The 22,119-nt window shown below is 34.1% G+C and overlaps 1 protein-coding gene across 1 annotated transcript in view; it reads left to right on the top strand.

Moving 5' to 3' along the window:
- LOC138714949 (glycine dehydrogenase (decarboxylating), mitochondrial) overlaps positions 1-20,210 on the top strand; it is a 34,334-nt gene extending 14,124 nt beyond the window's left edge. Inside the window, exons 8-19 of the mRNA XM_069847259.1 lie at positions 564-703; positions 3,117-3,203; positions 5,078-5,254; positions 7,639-7,823; positions 10,012-10,213; positions 12,578-12,694; positions 14,608-14,753; positions 15,247-15,394; positions 17,606-17,816; positions 18,796-18,903; positions 19,663-19,808; positions 20,040-20,210. Of these exons, the coding sequence (XP_069703360.1) occupies positions 564-703; positions 3,117-3,203; positions 5,078-5,254; positions 7,639-7,823; positions 10,012-10,213; positions 12,578-12,694; positions 14,608-14,753; positions 15,247-15,394; positions 17,606-17,816; positions 18,796-18,903; positions 19,663-19,808; positions 20,040-20,150 (1,778 nt within the window). The 3' untranslated portion in view covers positions 20,151-20,210. The remainder of the gene's footprint in view (positions 1-563; positions 704-3,116; positions 3,204-5,077; positions 5,255-7,638; positions 7,824-10,011; positions 10,214-12,577; positions 12,695-14,607; positions 14,754-15,246; positions 15,395-17,605; positions 17,817-18,795; positions 18,904-19,662; positions 19,809-20,039) is intronic.
- Positions 20,211-22,119: the final 1,909 nt, after the last annotated feature.

Raw genomic sequence — 22,119 nt, 5'->3', positions numbered from 1 at the left:
GCCGATTTTGGAATAGACACCGACGCACTTAGGTTAGGTTAGGTTAGTTTAGGCTTTTATTATCCCGTCAAGATGAAGGTGAAAGCGATTGAGTGTGATTTTTTGTTTTCTATGTTGGCAGTTCAAGTACGTTGATGTCTATTCCAAAATCGGCGGAATCCACTCAACGCTCGTTCACCGAAATTATCAGACCATTAGAAAATAATGAGAAAGCTTGTATGACAATTTATTATACAAGTTAGAAATAATGGGATTGAAATTAACTACAGACCTAGTTTACATCTGATTGGCAGAAAACAGGTCAAAAGAATATTTTTCAAAATAATGTGTAGGATAAATTGCTTAGGTACATAATTTCACATATCTTTCATTTTTTTTTTCTATTTGTATTGTTTTTTTTTTTTTTTTTTTTTTTTTTTTTGGTTTGCAGATTATTTCATCTTATTGCACCATACAGGTATTATAATAGTGCTAATTTTTAAATATCGTATGGTATGAATGTAGGTAGTTGAATTCATAAGAAACGTTCGGAATTGAAAACAATTCTTTCATGTATTCTTCAGGTATCCGTGAATGTGGCAATGCAGTGAACAATAAGGTATTCTTTGACACAATACGTATTACACCAGCCATGGACCAGGGAGAGATACAACATAGAGCTCGCCAAAAGGAAATCAACCTGCGATATTATCCTGATGAGACAGTACGTATTCCAGTAACAACATAGTCCACAAGTCATTTATTGTGAAAAAGTTTGTTCTTTGATGAACTATTTTATTTTTTTTATCCCCCCCTCCTATTTATTGTATTCCATAGAACTTATATCGACATTGTAGCTTCGAGAGAGGAAACAAATCAGAAATTGTATACAACTATAATATAATAGGCCCACACCAGTACATAGTAAGCAAATTAATTCATTTTAAAAGCATGAACATTTCATCAGTTGAGTAGAAGATATGAATATGTAGAAATTTTGTTAATTCTCCTCTTCTAAATTTTTTCTCTTGGTCCTTCAAAGCTTTTAAGATAGTTTGGCCGTGCATTGGGGACGTAACGCAGTACCGGTACATGAATAGTGAACTCCTTATATATATATATAAAACAGCTGACACTAAGAGAAGGTAAATGGAGATCTGATTTGTCTTGTATTAAATTTTAAAATTATGAATGTTAACATTATCTGATTCTATCTGATTCATGTCTGGGGTGAGACTGCCCAAGAGGATAAGGAAACCAAGAACCTTGTACAAGTAATGGTCTGAAGAAAACTGTGGAGAATTGACTTCATTACTGAATGTATTGATTGTATATTATTTGTATATTATTGTAGATATCTTGTATGTCGGAAAAACATGTATGTAACCGCATATTTATTATGTATTCACTCTGACGATGCCATGAAATCATTGTATTTCCTAAGGCTAATAAATATCTATCTATCTATCTATCTATCTATTAAACATTATCAGGAAAGAACACAGGAATTTAAAAGAACAGCTGAGGAAAGAGAAACATGCTAGAAATGACAAGCAAAGCCTTTAAAATTGATTGATTGATTTGCACAGATATTTGAAGTTAAGATATATTAAAAAATTATTAATTAACGGATATACAAATATCACCATCCTAGGATGTTTTTTTAATATCTTTTGACCTTTAACGATCTCAGCCCATCGTTTTTAAAGTTCTTCTAATGTTTTCTTTCGTTTTGATATTTTCCCAATTTAATCGGTAATTTTGAATAAATTCTAGTAATAACTACAGTCTTTCTTTGTTCTTAATTCTTCTAGAATATTGTAATTCCATATACGAATGAAAGTAAATAACTGATAGTGTGTTTGTTGGATCTCTGGTATTGTCAACCTTTGTTGATCAGATTTTTGCCTTTCTATATGGACTAGAGTATGTGATGAAAAGCTTATAATATGTCTTGAGAGAATTCCGCTGCATTAAAATCTGTTGCTATTGTTTTCTAATGCTGGACCCTTGGCAATGAAGCCATTCGCTCTCACATTAAAATCTAAAAGGTCAATTTACCTTGTGAAGTATGTACCTGGAATATGGAAAATTTTTACTTTATTACACACAACCATATTTAATGTTAACTGAGCAAATTAGTGAAACTTAAGTATTTTTAATAAGAATCATAATTTTCTTATTGAAGGAGAATTTTGTATTCTTCATTCATGATTGAACTCTTTTAACACTTGTATATTACTAATGATCTCTTGAGCTTTTATATAAACAACTACCAGTACTTCACTGTGATAAATATAGTTTAACATTAACACAATGACTCAGTTGTCTATTTAAATAACTTAACAGTTACTATTTAGTAGAATTTTGTAGTTGTACATGATTGCAATTATTCATTCTTCAATACACTCTTTTAACACTTATATAATCACTTATAGATGTACCCTACTATTAAGTTTTTGGATTAAATAACAGTGTTAATATTTAAGTTATGGTGTTGTTTTACCAGAATAACTAGTTTCGATGAAGGATATAATATTAAAACTAATCAGTCTGGTAAAATAACACCATAATTTAAATATGAACAGAGTGAAGTTGTTACCGGTAAAGTCATATTTATTTAGAGGTCAAATGACTTTATTGTCAAACGCCTGGCATTAGAAAACAACAACAACAACATATTTATTTTAACTAAATAACTTAATAGTACATCAGTGATTACAATTACTTTGAAATATTTCATATGGATTACCAAATAAACCAGAATAAGTTCTTATATATCGGTAAGTAAAATTTAATATTATATTTTTATGTTATTTTAGTTCTTCTTCTAATCGTAAATATATATGTATGTATGTATGTGTGTGTGTGTGTGCGTGCGTGCGTGCGTGTGTGTGTGTGTGCTTTAAATATGTAGGCCAATTTAAAATTATATTCATTTTGACATCTTAGGAGAGATGGCGGTGTACAACTTCTAATCACTAGATAGTGCACCAAAATGCCTGGGTTAAATCCCGAATCTCTCCGCATTGGATACATACATACATACATCATTTTGACATCTCATTTTATAATCAATTTCAAGTATGGCCGGCCCAATAATTTACTTCGAATTAATTTTTTTTGTTATTTCTTAGGTTGGAGTTTCCCTGGATGAAACAGTTGAAATTCAAGATGTGGAGGATTTGCTGTGGGTATTTGGTTCAAGGCTCACAGCAGAAGAAGTAAGTAAAATTTGTGTCACTTGTGGGGTCCAGATCTGTCTTCGGACAGTTGACTAAACAATAATATCTCATTAAATATCAGTCCTGTCAAAATTTAGCAAAGGATAAAACTTGTTGGAAACATTTTTAAAGCAACTTTTTAATCTAATATTTTTCTGTAAAAAATCAATAATAAGTGAGATATTTCGATTTATTGACTTCAGGTCCCCTTATAACCCCCCTTTTAAAGGAAGTATTTTGAATGTCATATAATCTGAAATCTAAGTGGGAACTAACTTATCTTACATAGGTACCAATTTTCATAGAAATCGGTTCAGCCATTATTGCGTGAAAAATAACAAACATACAGATAGATATAAGTTACAAACAAAATCTGTGTAAAGATTATTAATTTTTTGTCCTACAGAATTATCTGTTACCGGTATGGTTAATATTTAATAATTAATTAATTAATTAACAAGCAAATACAAACAAAAATTTCATAAGTGCGATTTTTGGTCTGAGGATAGTTAATTATATAAATGTTACTTACTTACTTACTTACAAATGGCTTTTAAGGAACCCGAAGCTTCACTGCCGCCCTCACATAAGCCCGCCATCGGTCTCTATCCTGTGCAAGATTAATCCAGTCTCTATCATCATATCCCACCTCCCTCAAATCCATTTTAATATTATCCTCCCATCTACGTCTCGGCCTCCCTAAAGGTCTTTTTCCCTCCGGTCTCCCAACTAACACTCTATATGCATTTCTGGATTCGCCCATACGTGCCACATGCCCTGCCCATCTCAAACGTCTGGATTTAATGTTCCTAATTATGTCAGGTGAAGAGTACAATGCGTGCAGTTCTGCGTTGTGTAACTTTCTCCATTCTCCTGTAACTTCATCCCGCTTAGCCCCAAATATTTTCCTAAGCACCTTATTCTCAAACACCCTTAACCTATGTTCCTCTCTCAGTGTGAGAGTCCAAGTTTCACAACCATACAGAACAACCGGTAATATAACTGTTTTATAAATTCTAACTTTCAGATATTTTGACAGCAGACTGGATGATAAAAGCTTCTCAACCGAATAATAACACGCATTTCCCATATTTATTCTGCGTTTAATTTCATCCCGAATGTCATTTATATTTGTTACTGTTGCTCCAAGATATTTGAATTTTTCCACCTCTTCGAAGGATAAATCTCCAATTTTTATATTTCCATTTCGTACAATATTCTGGTCACGAGACATAATCATATACTTTGTCTTTTCGGGATTTACTTCCAAACCGATCGCTTTACTTGCTTCAAGTAAAATTTCCGTGTTTTCCCTAATCGTTTGTGTATTTTCTCCTAACATATTCACGTCATCCGCATAGACAAGAAGCTGATGTAACCCGTTCAATTCCAAACCCTGCCTGTTATCCTGAACTCTCCTAATGGCATATTCTAAAGCGAAGTTAAAAAGTAAAGGTGATAGTGCATCTCCCTGCTTTAGCCAGCAGTGAATTGGAAAAGCATCAGGTAGAAACTGACCTATACGGACTCTGCTGTATGTTTCACTGAGACACACTTTAATTAATCGAACTAGTTTCTTGGGAATACCAAATTCAATAAGAATATCATATAATACTTCCCTATATAAATGTTAACACCAATTATTTTTGCAAAAGAGAAAATTACCAAAAAATTTTGGTTACAGATTTATTATTAGTATAGATTCACTATAAAGCATATCATAACAGCGTCACAGAAAAGTAAGTTATGGATTTATTTCCTTAAACAAGCCTCAAAAGTTAAGATATAACGGAAAGATCAGTAAGAAAAATGTTTTCATTTTGAAATATGCCACTATTTGCACCATTTCTCACACTCGATTTTACATTTTGTAGGTGGCTGCCAGCTGTAACGTTAATGAAGGCAGCATACTTCAGTCAAGCTTCCGCAGGACATCTCCTTATCTTACGCATCCAGTGTTCAATTCTCATCATTCAGAAACTCGTATTGTACGATATATGAAAACTCTGGAGAACAAAGATGTCTCATTAGTGCACTCTATGATACCTCTTGTAAGTATACTGACAAATTTAAAGAGCTTCAAAGATATGTCAATAATAGTAATTTCTTATTTTATTGTATTCAAAATTATTGACTAAATCAGAGTTGTCTACGCAGACAGAGTTTTGGACGTGTCATGTGCAGCAGGCAAAAAGGAATCAGAAATCAGATGTTGGCGGATTAGAAACTTTGTCATTTAAGCTAACTGCAGCTCACCTACATACACAAACAGTTTTTTTCATATTATTACTTTCAAAATAATTAATGTTAATGAAAAAGAGGCAATCATTTGGAAGTATCATTCCGGAAAATATCCTTTTTTAAGTATACTTACTTCCATTACGGTCTTTTTTAACGAGTTTGATTTTAGATATTTATATTAATAAATTTAAAATAATTTCACACACATGTATTATTTATTCGGTAATATACACAAGTAAGTGATATAGTACTGTACTGCGGAGAAATTTTAATTACTTCACCTTTCATAAACGACATAGAATATGTTCAAAACCAAGCTCTCAGACTCATTACTGGTGGAATCAAAACAACTCCAATAGATTCTATGAAATTCCTCACTAATATTAACAGCATCAAAATGACAATAGAAGAAAAAGCACTGATTCAATATGAAAAACTTATCAGATTACCAGGAAACAATTGGCATTCATACAGTCCTCTCTCTAGATTGAAAACTCAAAAAAGTTTCATATCCATTGTTCAAGAATTAAAACAGAAAATCAATATCCCGAATTTAAAAGAAAACTTACAAATTAAACCAAACCCTTTAACTCTATTAAATATAGAATATAATCTAAATTTAACACAAGAAATACTGAAATCAGAAGTAAACACTGAAATACTGAAACAATTGTCTTTAGAGACAATTAATATTAGGTACCCTCCACAAAACTGGCTTCATTTATACACCGATGGATCCTTGATCTCCAGAGAACAAGGTGCCAGTGCAGGTGTTACGTGCTGTCTCTTCTCACTTTATAGATCTCTTGAATATGGAACAACAAGTTTTGATGGTGAAATCATTGCAATAAGGGAAAGTCTCAGGAATCTTCTATACCACATCAATAAATTTAGGAATGCAGTTATATTGTCAGACTCCAAAGCAGCTATTCTATCAATAGTCTCTAAACACACACCTTCATCTCAAACAGCAGAAATAACTAAAATGCTCTCTCAATTAATATCACTCAATAAAAGAATTGTATTCCAATGGATACCATCCCATTGTCGAATCCTGGGAAACAAGAATGCGGATGCTTTAGCAAAGAAGGGCAGCACTGATACTTACAGACCTGTTACTAAATCTACGTATTACTCTGTGAAAAGATTTATTAAATCTACATACTTAGACTTCAACAAACAAAATTTGATAACACAATCCCAATGGAAAAAATGGAACTCTCTGCATCAAAATTCACAGTTAATTCCCGATTTACCACGAAAATCGTCTGTAGCTGCATTTAGATTGGCAAAGGCCATAATTGTTTGGGCAAACACCTGCATAGAATTGGAATATATCAGTCCCCTAACTGCCCATTGTGCAACTCAAACCAAGAAATGGATTCGGAACACCTCAAAATCTGTGCTTCAGTGGCTGGTCATGATAATATCTTTGAAAAATATTGGAGTGCAAGAGGTCAAATGATTTTATTGTCAAACGCCTGGCATTAGAAAACAACAACAACAACTGTCCATTTTGTGTATGATTTCCGTTTGGGAAGGTTTCTGAGCCTGGTTCACAAGACTGCGAAATATAACAATAGAAAATAAGTAACTGAAAAATGAATTATACGTATGGATTGGAGAATGCATCTTATAAACTGAGTGCTATTGTGTAATTGACGGTTAAGAACATTACAGTTACATACAATTATCTGCCTTATCCGCCACTTACATGTCAGTGCGTAGTTTACAACATCCACGTGACTTAGTTATCTATTGTTAGATTCTGGAGCTTGTGACCTGCGTCTAGAAATCCTCCTGATGAACACCATGCCTGCTATAATACACTTGATGGCATTCTTAGCTTTTAATAGTGCATATTGGAATTATTTTTTCATCCACTTTGTCTATTGTGCAGTCTTCAGGAAGAAATGTATCAGAATCATCTTCAGTGATGTCTAGCCTTTCCTCTAAACCGTGTGAAATAAATATTGAAGAGCAAGAGAGTTAAAATCTTTATTGCTAAGAACTCAGCATTTGTTAATAACAATAACAACAAAATTCCTATGCCTAGATATTGTAATTATATGAGATGATATGATGTAATAAGATAACATTATATAATGATATTTATTTTGTTATATTTTATGACAAGAAATTATGCTTTATACCAGTACCTATGATGTGCATAAAATCACGTGCTCCTTTTCAGGGATCGTGCACCATGAAATTGAACAGTACAACTGAGATGATGCCCTGCAGCTTCCAGCACTTCACAGACATCCACCCATTTGCACCCCTTGACCAATCGCTGGGCTACCAGCAGTTGTTTGAAGAGCTTCAGCAAGACCTGTGTGCCATCACAGGCTACGATCGCATCTCTTTCCAGCCCAACAGGTTAGTTCACAACCCTGGTCACAAGATACCATCAAGTATTTCTCAGATGACTGGATACTAACACTAATTATTTACTGAAATTCTATTTCTTGTGCTGATTATAGCTTAATAACAATAATAAAAACCAGCAGAAGTGAATTTCGACATTGAAGAGAAATGACTGGATTATTCTGCCCTCCTCCTATATTAATCTAAGATACTGGTAGTACATGTCTATTATAGGAGTCGATGCTAACACAGGGGTTCCCATGGTTAGTTGCTGTGTAAGACATTCGCCAAAAGAATCTCATGGCATTTGTCTTTTCAGATATTTCCAGTTTTATTACATTGATGAGTAAGAGAATTATGAATTACGTGATAATAGTGGAATTATAAATCGAAGCAAGAGAAGTATTGCAAGGAAATCTGCCATATATTCTAGTTGGATTCATAAGTATTAAATTTTGGGTCTTTACTTGGAAAGCTGATCCTCTAGCAGTTCAGCAAACAATGTGAGAAGGAGCTTTGTTGTTTTTAAAAAGTCAGTTAAATAGTGAAATAAGTAATGTTGATCAGTCACATCAGAAATAACAGGCTTAAGTCAGAATATAAGCCTCTTAACCTCCGAAATGACGATGGTGATTCTTAATTAATTAACTATCGCCCTTCAAAAAGGTCACATAGGTACAATGTACACGATTTGATAACATGCACAAGTGCACAAAATTCATATTACATACGTATAGTGAGGGAATGTAAGTAGCAGGGGTGGGTAAAGGTGGAGAGAGGAGTAGAGGGAGAAGGATAGAGAAAAAGAGGCGGAAAAGGAGATTTCATTTCGTTTTTCCAGAATCCTTGAAGTATTAGAGCTTTCAGTCAGAGTATTTACAATACCGTATGTATTACTGTTATTCTCACATATTCATTTAATTCATCCATTTGAGATACTTATTAATTCTCTCTAAGCACTTCTGAAGGTTGGTTCCCAATGATACATATGACTATTTTTTCTTTGTTTCTTGATAATTTGGGAATATTAATTAATTCATTCAGTGTTCTGCCCAAGGCAGGTCTTTCACTCCAAACCCAGCTTTCTCCAATCTTTCCTATTTTCTGCCTTCCTCTTTGTCTCCGCATATGATCCATAGCCTATATCTTAATGTCGTCTATCATCTGATATCTTCTGCCACAAACTCTTCTCCCGTTCACCAACCTTCCAGTGCATTCTTCAGTAGACATTTTCTTCTCAGCCAGTGACCCAATCAATTCCTCTTCCTCTTTCTGATCAGTTTCAGCATCATTCTTTCTTCATTCACTCTTTCCAACACAGCTTCATTTCTTATTCTGTCTGTCCACTTCACACATTCCATTTTTCTCCATATCCAGTTCAAGTGCTTCTCGTCGCTTCTCTTCACTTCGTCGTAATGTCCATGTTTCTGCTCCCATACAATACCACACTCCATGCAAAGCAATTCACTAGTTTCTTCCTTAGTTCTTTTTCTAGAGGTCCGCAGAAGATGCTTCTTTGAATAAGAATTATGACTGGATTTTGTTTTATGTAGAGTAGTTGTCAATAGTAATGACTCCAACATATTTTGCATTTATCGTCATGAATTAGAATTTCCGGTTCGTAAGTGTAATAGTGACTATGACTGTGAAAGATATTGCAGTCCTTACAGATATTCATATAGATAATCATCGCTGCATTGTAATGTCCTCAGGTATACTGTAGACATTAGGCACAAGCATGGAGTATTCATATATATTGTGGTCAACTATTTATGACGTTATCATCATCATCACCACCATCATTGTTATTCTTCTTCTTCTTCTTCTTCTTCTTCTTCTTCTTCTTCTTCTTCGTATTATTATTATTATTATTATTATTATTATTATTATTATTATTATTATTATTATTATTATTATTATTATTATTAAGATTATGATGATGAATCTATCTATCTATCACTTGACTGTAGCAACAAACACAATACTTATTCCAACACCAGAGATAACATGTATATCATGTCAGATGGCTACGGTACTAGAGAAATTTCCTCCAAAATCATTAAAAAAATATTGTTGTCAGAAATGATTAGATGTTGAAGCAAATATGTCTAGCAAAAGTAAGAATAAAAACGAATATGGTTATTAAAATTATACATAATTAGTATCATTGAAGCAAGTATTTTCTGTTGTTGACTTTCAGTGGAGCACAAGGTGAGTATGCTGGGCTGCGGGCTATCAAGTGTTACCATGAGGCCCGTTCTGAGGGGCACCGCAACATCTGTCTCATCCCTGTGTCCGCACATGGCACCAACCCTGCCTCGGCACAAATGGCCGGTATGAAGGTGGAGCCCATAAATGTTTGTCGCGATGGAAGCATTGACATCTCCCACCTCGCATCCAAAGTGAGTGTCATACACACTATATCATGTTATGTGGGCCGAATTAGGAGATCCAGTCATGTTTCAATTTGTGATGGAAGTGGCAATGAATGTAAATATCGTTATAAATTATAGAAGTTTAAATACCACGTATCCCTCTGTTTAGACTAAATACACTGTAAGTTCTCAGGGCTAACGGCTTCGAAGCTGGGTATCTGGTTCTAATGTTGCACTGGTAGCAATTTAAAACATGGGGGGATGCTGCCATAATAAATTCACTTCAATTAAATTCCCCAATGGGGAAAAAAAAGTATGGACTAAATATGATGCAGTAAGTAGCATAGCCACTACTTTCTGGAATTGTGTACAACCATTTTCTTTAAAGTTCCATTTCGTTCGAAAATTCACAATTCTATAAATAAACAAAAGCTAAACAATCAAGGAACTAAAAAGTGTGCAGTTCGATTGTCAAATTTAAGTAATGAGTGAACATTATATACAAAGGAACAAAATAAAGAATTTTACTAAAAATATTATAGCGAGATAATAAGAATATTGAAATATATTAATAATCAATTATAAGGAAAGTAATACGCAATATGGAAATTAAGATTATAACATGTGACATATAATATAGATTGTTTTAGTGGCTATGTTACATACTTCTAGGTATCATCCTGGGCTCGAAACTCCTCAGTTGATAATTAAAACTCATTTAAGATTTCTTATAGAAATAACTTTCTTGTGTTAAATTTAAACTAAGTTAGAAATTTACCTTAGCTTATAGTTTCAGCTTCACTGTTAGCCATCTCCTTGCTTGTTTTCGGTTTCTTCTGAAGTTGCTTTGGCGGTGGGTGCATTTGTTTGAAGCCGAAACTAGTCAACTAAGGTAAATTTCCAACTTAGTTTCAATTTAACACAAGAAAGTTATTTATATAACAAATCTTAAGTGATAAAAGTGTTAAAAGTATGTAATCAAGATGTATAATCATAATATTTATCACTAAAATATCAGGATATCAGGATAACCCTTTTGCATGATCACATATTTAGTTGCATGTTTTACAAGAAAACTTTACCTGCAAATCGATAATAATTTTCCCAATATTTGCAAGGTTGCTCTAGCCACAGAGTATTCCAGCTCAGTGTATTAGTGTGTGTACATTCTGTGTCTTCAGTATTTAGTGCAATGTTACAAAAATTGGAAGAGTTATTATCGATTTGCTGATAAATTTTTCCTATCCAATAGATATACTCATAAGCATTCATACAAGAGGGTTCGTGTGTATGTTGTTGTTGTTGTTTTCTAATGCCAGGCGTTTGACAATAAAGTCATTTGACCTCTTGCACTCCAATACTTTTCAAAGATATTATCATGGCCAGCCACTGAAGCACGGATTAAGGGAATGGCAAGTTGTAGCCGATTTAAGTGAACACCATATTTTAACGTTTTGGTGGCTACTTCATTCACACACAACCCCCAGAATGTCTGGAGGACCACACCTGCTGTTGGTCGACGGGTCCATTGGACCTAGCTGGGAGATCTTGTTGATCACCAGCTTTCCCTCCTTAAGCCACTGGAGGACGATTTTAGTGCCATAGCAGGTCAGCACTAGGAACAGCAAAGTAGAAAGAGGAGGAAGGAAAGGGAAATGAACCCCTAGGCCTCGAATGCTCTAATGCCATGGGGGTCGAAGAAAGTAAGAGTTCAGTCAGAGGACTGGATAGGAAAGGGTAAAGAGGGAATTAGGTATTGAATAGAGGAAAATTATACCAAATTCGGTCATTAACTCATCAAGCTGACCAGCGCTAATTGATGAGTAGCCCCTCCCTTCAGTTCAGCTCGTAAAATTATGCTTACTAACAGCTGCACCACGGGAAGGTAGGGATGGGACATTGGGTATTTGTCCAGGTTGGTTCCTTAAAGACTTCAATGGGAAGGATTAATGGCTCTCCCCCCCGTATCCGACAGATACCCTTTTGCAGCCGGGGTTCGTGTGTATGCTTAGTATTTTGTGACAGCTTTTGTGGGTTATAACTTGCAACAGAGGCGTTTTCGAGCCTACATTTCTTTTCGTGATCCTCTCTACCAACTCTAAAAGTTTGCAAAATGGTTATTGCAACATTCTGTATATGTGACACTGGAAGATACTAATTGTGACAATACATTTACAACAATATAAAATTTATGTACAGTGAAGAATGATATTTTAGTCTATAAAATTCTGTGGAAATTTCGTTAAATAAATTTCAATTTTCTTCCCTGCTTCACTTTATTTTAAATGCGTTTGAGATGACTTTGTAAGCAAATGGCTAAATTTTACCTGTAAAATGTTTTATCTGACTAACATGAAATTTATGTACTGGTTAATTTTTTTCTCTTACTAGGTTGAGAAGCATGGTAAAAACCTGGCATGTTTGATGATCACATATCCCTCGACTAATGGAGTGTTTGAAGAAACAATCGCTGATGTTTGTCAGATGATACATGACCATGGTGGCCAAGTGAGTAAGGTTCAATTAAAAGATGTTTCAATTCAAGCGGGATTAGGCTTAGAACTTAAATGTGTGTTAGATATCGAATTGCTTATTGAAAAATATATTTGAAGACTGGAAGTGGGAAATGCTGAAAGTGCCTTAATTACTCAATTTTATATTTTCCATGGAAACCAATGAATGTGCTAAGGCGAATAACTTGGGAAAGTTTGAAAGTACAGAAAAGTTTCCTTGTAGCTCAAAAGGCATCTGCTAGAAGAGCAACATGGTTACAGTTTCTAAAATATAAAGACATAGTACTATCATTATATTAATTTCTTGAAAATGGTTTATAAAATGTTCTGTTACTTAAATTTAACATCATTCTTAGTATTTTTGTCTCCATTATAAAAACATTATTCAATTCATTACTTAGTTAGGGTTATGTGAAAGATATATTTTAAAATTCAGTATATTCATTCAGTATTTCGTTCATATTTAAATTATATGTTTACATTTTTATATACAGCTGTGTCAAATTGTCAGTTTTGAAGAAACTTGAGAAAAGAAAATCAATTGTTCAAAAAAGAAAATTCTCTGGAGTTTTCGTGATTACTTCACATTATTTTATTTCTAATGAGCACTGTTGATGGACTACTACAGTTTTGAAAGCAGCTACAGAGCTGCTTATGCGATCTGATAAAAATATGTTAGACTAAAGAAAGGAACTGGGATTGTGTATCAGAAATCCATTTTACTTCCCAATTCAGATATATATGAACTGCTAAAATATAAAATAGATAATAATTTGGCTGCAGTGCTTTTTTAAAAGGGTGGCATACTACTACAAGCGATAAACAAAATATTTTTGTAATTCCAAGAGAACATAGTGTAAAAAAAGTGCTTAATAATTTTTTCGCAGTTTACTACTTCTTGAAGCATTTCGTTCATGATGTTACTTAAATTTTTAATAAAGTCGGACACTGTTGCACATTTAAAGTCCATATTTCAGCACTTTTTTTTTTTACATATTTCGGTATATTTATTTTTGTATGTCCACACATAGTTAACGCCCTTAAAATTACTATTTTCTGCTGATTTTGAACAGGAAAACCTTGGATGTAATTGCAAGCAAGCTTACCTCTTGATTTATGTGGATGACTTTTATTATTTATGTCGGCGAATTCCAAATGGTGGTCCATGGACCCCTAGGGTTCGGCGTAACTCGTCCAGAAGACCTGTGATACTACTGACAAGTACAACATTTTCGTACAGATACATAAGTTCATGTGGTCAGTTGAACAAATTTTTCGTGGTTGTGTATGATATTCTAATTAGCAAATGTTTCGACACACTTGAACTCTCTCAACACTAGCCTTCAAGATAATGAAGTAAATAATTTTTTTTACATTGAGAATAAGACTGATGCAGTGATTAACAAATTACTGTTATGGGCAATCTGAGTTGAAAATGGTAGCCTTATTAATATCCCAACACTATGAAAATTTCTGGAATCTTCTGACGAAGAATGTAACTGTTATGTATTGTTGTGATGTTGTCATGGATTTTGTTTGTAACTTGTTCATGTTATGTTGTAATGTAAATGTGATTCCAGGTTATATAATATTGTTTCAACATGGAGTTCTGTATATTACTTTTTAAGTTTATCTTCAGTTTAAATATATTTGATTAAAAGTAAAAAATTATAACAGCTACCAGCAGTTAAACGAAACATCATTGAACACCTGCGTGATTTAGCAATAAGTTTCGAAAATTACTTTACTGTATAAAATCGTGAAAAATCATGACTAAGGAATTCTTTTAAATTGGTAATGTACAACTAACACTGATTTAGATTATTTTTATTGAAAGAATTACCATAAACTACATCGTAATTAAAATGTTATCTGTTCTGCAGTGATTATGGTTAATTTTCTTTGCAGGTGTATCTTGACGGTGCCAACATGAATGCACAAGTTGGTTTGTGTCGTCCAGGGGATTATGGCTCTGATGTGTCCCATTTGAATCTTCATAAGACTTTCTGTATCCCTCATGGTGGTGGAGGTCCAGGCATGGGTCCAATTGGAGTGTGAGTAATAGTCTTAAGGCCTGCGCACACCGGACGCAATACTATAGAGCTATACTATAAAGATATATAGTTAAAATTTGTGCAGCATATGATTATATGTTAACCCGGATACCGAAAGAAAAGTATAGTCCACTATAAGCTATAAAACTCTGCTATAAAGTAAGCATTTGACTCCTGACTATTTTTATAAAACATAGCGAAGATTGGCGCATGTGTAGAATGCGAATGTGACATGAAGTCCAAAACAGAGGTCTAGGAAACATTGTAGCGTCATATTTGCATTGCTTTCAAGATGGAAAATTTAATAAAGGAGGTGAAATGGCTTCCTTGTCTGTGGAAAATGAGCACACAATTCGTATTTATCTAAATCTTATAAACTTTCGTTTCTTTGGGCGTATTATTCCATGTTGCAGAGTGTGACACCCATGTTCCATTATTATTTGGAGGTAACAATATGAGATTTGTATCTGATATCATTATTACCTCTTCACAGGAAAGCTCACCTCGCTCCCTTCTTGCCCACACATCCAGTAGTGAATCCAATGGCTGATATGGGTCGCCATTCCAAGTCATTCGGTGTCGTGAGTGCGGCTCCGTTTGGATCATCTGCTATCCTTCCAATTTCCTGGGCATACATAAAGGTGGGTATTTATCATGTAACAGTTTTTGTTGAGTGATCTTCAATACTTGTCACCAGTTCAGTTCATCAGAGAATTCATTTATTTCAAAGTTCGTGATTAGCTAAGTTTGAACCGAATCGAATTTGTAATGTTGTCACATAAATCTTCAGTGACATCTCACCATTTTAAATTTATAATTGAAAAGAAACACCTGAACTGTTTAATACGTTATAATGTAACTGAAGGTCCGGTGTTTAGGAACTATTTGCTCGTTGCATATTCAAGTACATACTGTACGAAACAGATACTGTACATTTTGTATAAACTGCTGCTATATCTGACTCTAATATCTTGAAAATTATTTCATGTACCAAAAATACATTATGTGTATCAGATGGCCCCTTCGATGTAATTTAACTCGTAATTGTCGATTTGTGTATATGTTGTTGTTATTGTTTTATAATGCCAGGTGTTTCACAATAAAGTCATTTGACCACTTGCACTGCAATATTTTTCAAAGATATGATTTGTGTATATCTGAAATATTTCACATGCTATCGGAGGTGAAAGAGTGAAGTACGCCACTCTGTATAATACAAGTGGGTGAAATGAAAAGGTGAGTGAGTGAGTGAGTAAATGAGTTATTTCATAAGTGATGGAGGTATGAAAAATTGTGTGAATGACTGGCTAACACCATGGGATTAGTGATAACTAGACTTCGTTGAATTGTCACAAGCAGCATGCAATCAGGTTGCCGATGTACGGTAGTATAGAGGAGGTGAGCGACCGCCCGGTCTCGTAGTTTAAGCAGTTCATGTTAAGAGTTGTGACCGGTCCAAATAGATAGAGCAGCTACAGCTAATGTATACCTATGTAAGCACTTGTTTTTGTATTACTGTGGTTGGAATAGTCAAAGCTTAACATTTGTTCAGTGCAGACAAGAATTCAATCAAACATACTACAATGAGAGTGTTGCTGTTCCAAATAATTGCCCCTAGAATACCCTAACCCCCGCAGCCAGTCTTGACCCATTGGGAAACGTGGTTGGATGCTGTTAATTATTATGCAGAGCTTTAGGGCAAAATAATGGAGGTAATTGATGCATTGGATAGCACAGACAGTTCTGCTGTTGTAGCTGTAAAATCATTGCTTCTGAACAGCTATTGGAAGATATTCTGTTCATTGACTCTAATTTTAAAATCGTGTCCAAAAGCAACATCCTGTTAGAATCGTCTAAACTACAACTCGCAGAAGCCCTTAATATAGTGGATAAAGTATCACAAACCGTTATCCAAAATAACAATTCACTAATATCAGAAAAAGTGAAATGTAAGTTGAGAAACATTATTGCTAAAAATTCTGCCTATTTACAAATTCGTATTATAAATGATGTACTATCAGGTCACGACAAGATGTCTGAGGTTGGTGTACTAAAAAGCTGTGACTTTCCGTTCTTCAAATATGCACCTATTACATCGTGTGATGTTGAACGTACATTTTCCCAATTTTGAGTGACCATCGGAGGAGGTTCACTTTGCAGTCGCTCAAAATGTACGTAACTCTTTACTGCAATGCACATATTCAAGGATGATGATAGTATATTACATTACATTTTAAGAGTTAATATATCTCACTATAAAATAATTGGGTATTTAAATTTTTAGACATTTCCTACTTCAGTGATCATTCATTATATTTCTTGAATGCGGAATATAGGTTTTATTGTAACCGCAGTATACTGCTCAGTGTTTACATCAGAAGAATACTCCATCCGTTGCACGTCCCCTTCCCATACAATCTATACCGCTTGTGCAGTAAACCTTACGATTCTCGTGGCAATTCCACGAAGTCTAGTGATAACCCACTTGTAAAGGTTGGCAGCTCTGTATAAGTGAATGAGTGACTGAATAAGTGGTAGAATTAACTAATCATTATTAATCAATGTATTTGCGCTGCAACCTACAAGCATATTTTGCTTATCTACTCCTTATTTAATAGATGATGAACGGGATATTGGTAGAGTATAAGGAAATAAACATACCCGTAATTGCTTTTAAAAACATCTCCTAACATTGTATCTTTTCCTTAAAAATTTAATTTGGATTGCCGCTATTTGAAATCGAGTCAGATGTGATGTTCCAGCTATTTACTGAATAACGTGATATTTAATGTTGCTGAGGTACAAAACGAAAATTCAGAATGAACTAATTATTTTTATCCATGTCACTGCAGATGATGGGACCAAGAGGACTCAGGAAAGCAACTCAAGTGGCAATTCTGAACGCAAATTACATGAGCAAGAGGTTAGAGGGACATTACAAAACTCTGTTCAAAGGCCAGAAAAGCTCACTGGTTGCCCACGAGTTCATTTTGGATGTCCGGGATTTCAAGAAGTCTGCCAATATCGAAGCAGTCGACATTGCCAAGAGACTCATGGACTATGGTATGACATACTTTTGTTTATTGTTGCTAAGCAACGACCTTTGTTTCTTAACATGACATGAAACTACCATCTAGGTACAAGATATTACACCCACATGAAAAAGCAGAACAATTTTAATAATTATTATTATGAAGAGTATGGTACATAAAGTTAATATACAATATAAAATAAAGCTTATATTCAATAATACAAAGTTCACGAATTAAAAAATGTGTTCAATATTTTATTTAAAAAAATCACTTCAAGTTACATAGCTATTTGACACTTTTTGAAAACAGTAGTTGTTGTCCATGTACATAATTATATCATACTAAAGCATATTGAGACTGAAATATTTCCTCCTCGTCATTTAAAAAAATCACTGTATTTTATGGTTTTGCTCGCCTGGCTGTCAAATAGAGATTTGGAAAAAATTGTCAAAAACAATACCTGTAGGCCTACTACAGTACTTGCTTTCTCTTTGTCATATTTTTCATAGTTAAAGCATTCATATGTTCCTGATATGAGAGTCTGTGGTAAACAATGTCTCCTTGTATATTACTCTCCCCTTTTGAGCCAATTGTGTTTGGAAACTACAAGTCTGTGGAAAAACTGTTATTAAATAGTATGCGATTTTAAGACATTCCTCAAAGATAATCAATTTACAGAAGATAATATTAAAATATATGATATAGGCCTATGTGTAAATCTTTGTTAGAACAAATTGTACTGTAGAAACTAAATTGGATAGAATTAGAGCATAAAAAATTAACTAAAGTTATTTATAATTGAATAAAAATTCAGTAATATAGGCCTACACTATTAACATAGATTTTGACCAACATAATTTTAACAGTTTTTCACAGTTACAGTACTAATTCTCGGGTGGTGATAAAACTTAAAATGATGGAGGGAAAAAGTGAATACTATATGTATTTTTTGTTAACGTAATATTGATTATTCTGATATATGTACCGGTAACTGTCTATGACTTAATCAGGTTTCCACGCGCCTACAATGTCTTGGCCAGTTGCGGGAACCCTTATGATTGAACCAACTGAGTCGGAGGACAAAGAAGAGTTAGACAGGTTCTGCGATGCCCTAATCTGTGAGTATTTGTCACACTGACAGTATTTATGACATACAATTTGAAGATATTGCTACACTGTTAATGTTTATTTCATTAGGATTTTAACATTGCTATGAAGGATCTAAAAACTTGTGCAGTTAACAGAACTGGGGTAACAGTGTTAAAAACATTGTTATGAAGATCCTAAACCTTGTGCAGAAACATATGTAATAAAAATGTGAAATACATTTATATTAAGACTGAAAAAAACTTGTATAAGATATAAAAATGGTCCCGATAATGTTGTGGTAAACAGTGATATGAAGACTTTGAAAAATTGTACAAGGAACAGAATTCGGACAACTGCGTAAAATAGAATGAAGTGTTTATTTCAAGGAAGGGAATTGGGTTAACAATTTGAGTCAATGATAATACAGTCACGAATTCAATGAATGTTGCAGGGCTATACAAAAGCAAAGACACTAATGTATATGAGATTTATTCCTTACAAAATACTAGCAGGGACAATTTAGTGATGTATTGAAGGCTTCCTACTATATTTAACACCTGATATTCTAAAGATTGTGCAATTGAATCATATTTAACCTTACCACTCCCTATTAATTTTCAGTTATTCTAAATAATACAGATATTAAAATTAACACATATTACAGAATAGATATATAGAATTAAAACTAATAAGATACTCGTCCTTGAGTTTCTTTTTTTATCAGGTTCACTCTCAAGCGAGTAAGAACATTGTCACTCTTCATGACAGTTTTTCATAATTTCTTATAGACATCCGACAAGAAATAAATGACATCGAAGAAGGAAGGATGGACATCCGCACTAACCCCCTCACTATGGCTCCACATACACAAGCACAAGTGATCTCGAGTGAGTGGAACCGGCCGTACACAAGAGAGCAGGCAGCTTTTCCAGCAGTGAGTTGCCATTCATATGCCTGTTGCTTGAGCAGGAATTTTAAACAACCGAAATTTCCTAACATCATTATTTACAGTCCGTACAAAAGAAACAAATGACATGGAAATGACGTAATATTCTTAAAGACTGTATCGTTTAAAAACAACTTTATGAATTATTTACTTTTAGAGCTACAGTTATTATTGTGATTAGTGATGGGATCTTAGGAGATTGTTCTGTATTTTTTTCAGCCATTTGTCCATGCAGAGACGAAAATCTGGCCCAGTGTTGGAAGAATTGATGATATCTACGGAGATAAACATCTAGTGTGCACATGTCCACCTATCCTGCCTGTATACTGAATTCTGTTTTAATGTTATTTTGTACAAAATTAATTATAATAAAGTTGTTTTTATATAATACTTTTACTTTATATTTTTACATATATGTTATAATGCTATACCATGTTCATCTTCCTCCAGTCTTGACACTGAATTGCTAGCTATTGATGCTGCTCTTCAGTGTTTACTCAAATTTCTGAAAAATCTATTTGCATACTTACCGACTCCAAGGGGGCTGTATTATAATTAAATATGTACCAAACCTATATGCACATAGAATTATTTCAATTCAGAAACAACTAAGTAAACTAAAAAAACTCCAAAAAGAAATAACATTTCAATGCATACCTAGTCATTGTGGCTTACCTGGCAACGAGAAAGTCAATAATATTGCAAAACACGCAACATATCTGCAACCAAGACCTCTTCAAGTGATATCTCTATCCAGTGCTTTTGCTTCAGTAAAGTCTCATTTTATAAACCTATGGATCAACAATTGGCTCTCTTCTGACAAAGGAAAAATTTTACAGTCTGTACAAAAGAAACCAAATGACCTGGAAATGTACAAAAACTTGCCCAGACATGTTCAAACATTTTTAAGATGAGCCAGGACAGGTCACATTGTCACTCAGTTGTACCTACACCGATTTCACATTTCTGATAATCCTACTTGTCTGTGGTGTAATAATCATGATGAAGATCTAGAACACATTCTTCTATACTGTCCAGCCATAAACCACAGAAGAAGTAAATTAAAATCATCATTACCAGTTGCAGAAGACACAGCCCTGCAGTATATATTGACTACACCCCAACTCTGGCTACAAGCAACAGGCATCTATAATGAACACCGATCAAAATACCCCTCATTTCTCGTGAAAAACAACAACTGAATAGACTACAGTGGACTATAGTGGACTTTATGTTGTCAGCAAACAGCTGGATACATTAAGAAGATTGATTTGATTTTATTTATAATGGTACAATAACTGAATGACTTTGCCAGCAGTCTTTCAAGGTGAAAATTGTATTTAAAAATTTTCCATTTTGCATAAATATCCTTCGTAATGTAATATTAACAAGTAGCTATTAACAGTTGAGAAAGTGTTTTAAGTATAGATTTAATATAATGCTTTATGAGAAAGAAAGCAAACACGAATAAAAGTAAACACTTTGCAAATATCATGCCTTCCTTCTATAAATAAATGACAAAACATCTGCATGAGTTGAGTTTCGAATCAGAACCTTTATGTTCTTGTTATCAAGATCAAGGTACTGACAACAGAAAGAAGTAGACTTTTAAATAACAAATCGGAATAAAATTGGATAAGGAAACGTAGGGAAGTGACCATTTCTTCTGGAGATAATTCTGACATTTATCTGAGAATCGTGTTGAAGTCCAAGTAAACGTAACATACCAGGTATGATATTTTTACCCCCTCATATTTTCAGAATGGCTCCGAGGTCCGCTTAGTGTCCTGCAAAATTTAGCCCAGAGCTTTGAAGAAAATAAAAATTGGAGTGTGGTGCTGACCATATTATTTCTTAGTCCCGAGGTCTAAGGACCACAGAAGCTCCACTTCTCTTTGGTTGTTGGGCTCGGATTCATATTTTTTATTTAGTTTAAAGCTTCTTCTGTTGAATCTTTGGTGCTCCTCACAAAATTTAATCCTGTAGGGACATTGCTAAATGACAGCTGTGAGCAGTATGGAATGAAGATAAATGCCAACAAGACGAAGACATGGTTGCCGCAAGAAAAATAAAGAAGGTAAAATTACGAACTCTTAATGAGGCAGTAGAACAAGTGAACAGCTTCAGATACTTGGGGGGCTAATATAAGCAGTAATATGAGCTGAAGCCAGGAAGTCAAAAGGAAGATAGCAACGGCAAAGGAAGCTTTTAATAGAAAAAGGAGCATCTTCTCCGGACCTCTGGAAAAAGAACTAAGGAAGAGACTAGTCAAGTGCTTTGTGTGGAGTGTGGCATTGCA

The sequence above is a fragment of the Periplaneta americana genome, chromosome 15, assembly GCF_040183065.1.
Source record: "Periplaneta americana isolate PAMFEO1 chromosome 15, P.americana_PAMFEO1_priV1, whole genome shotgun sequence".
Taxonomy (NCBI): domain Eukaryota; kingdom Metazoa; phylum Arthropoda; class Insecta; order Blattodea; family Blattidae; genus Periplaneta; species Periplaneta americana.
Note: the sequence above shows the minus strand (reverse complement) of the source record. Positions and strands in the feature narration are given on the sequence as shown.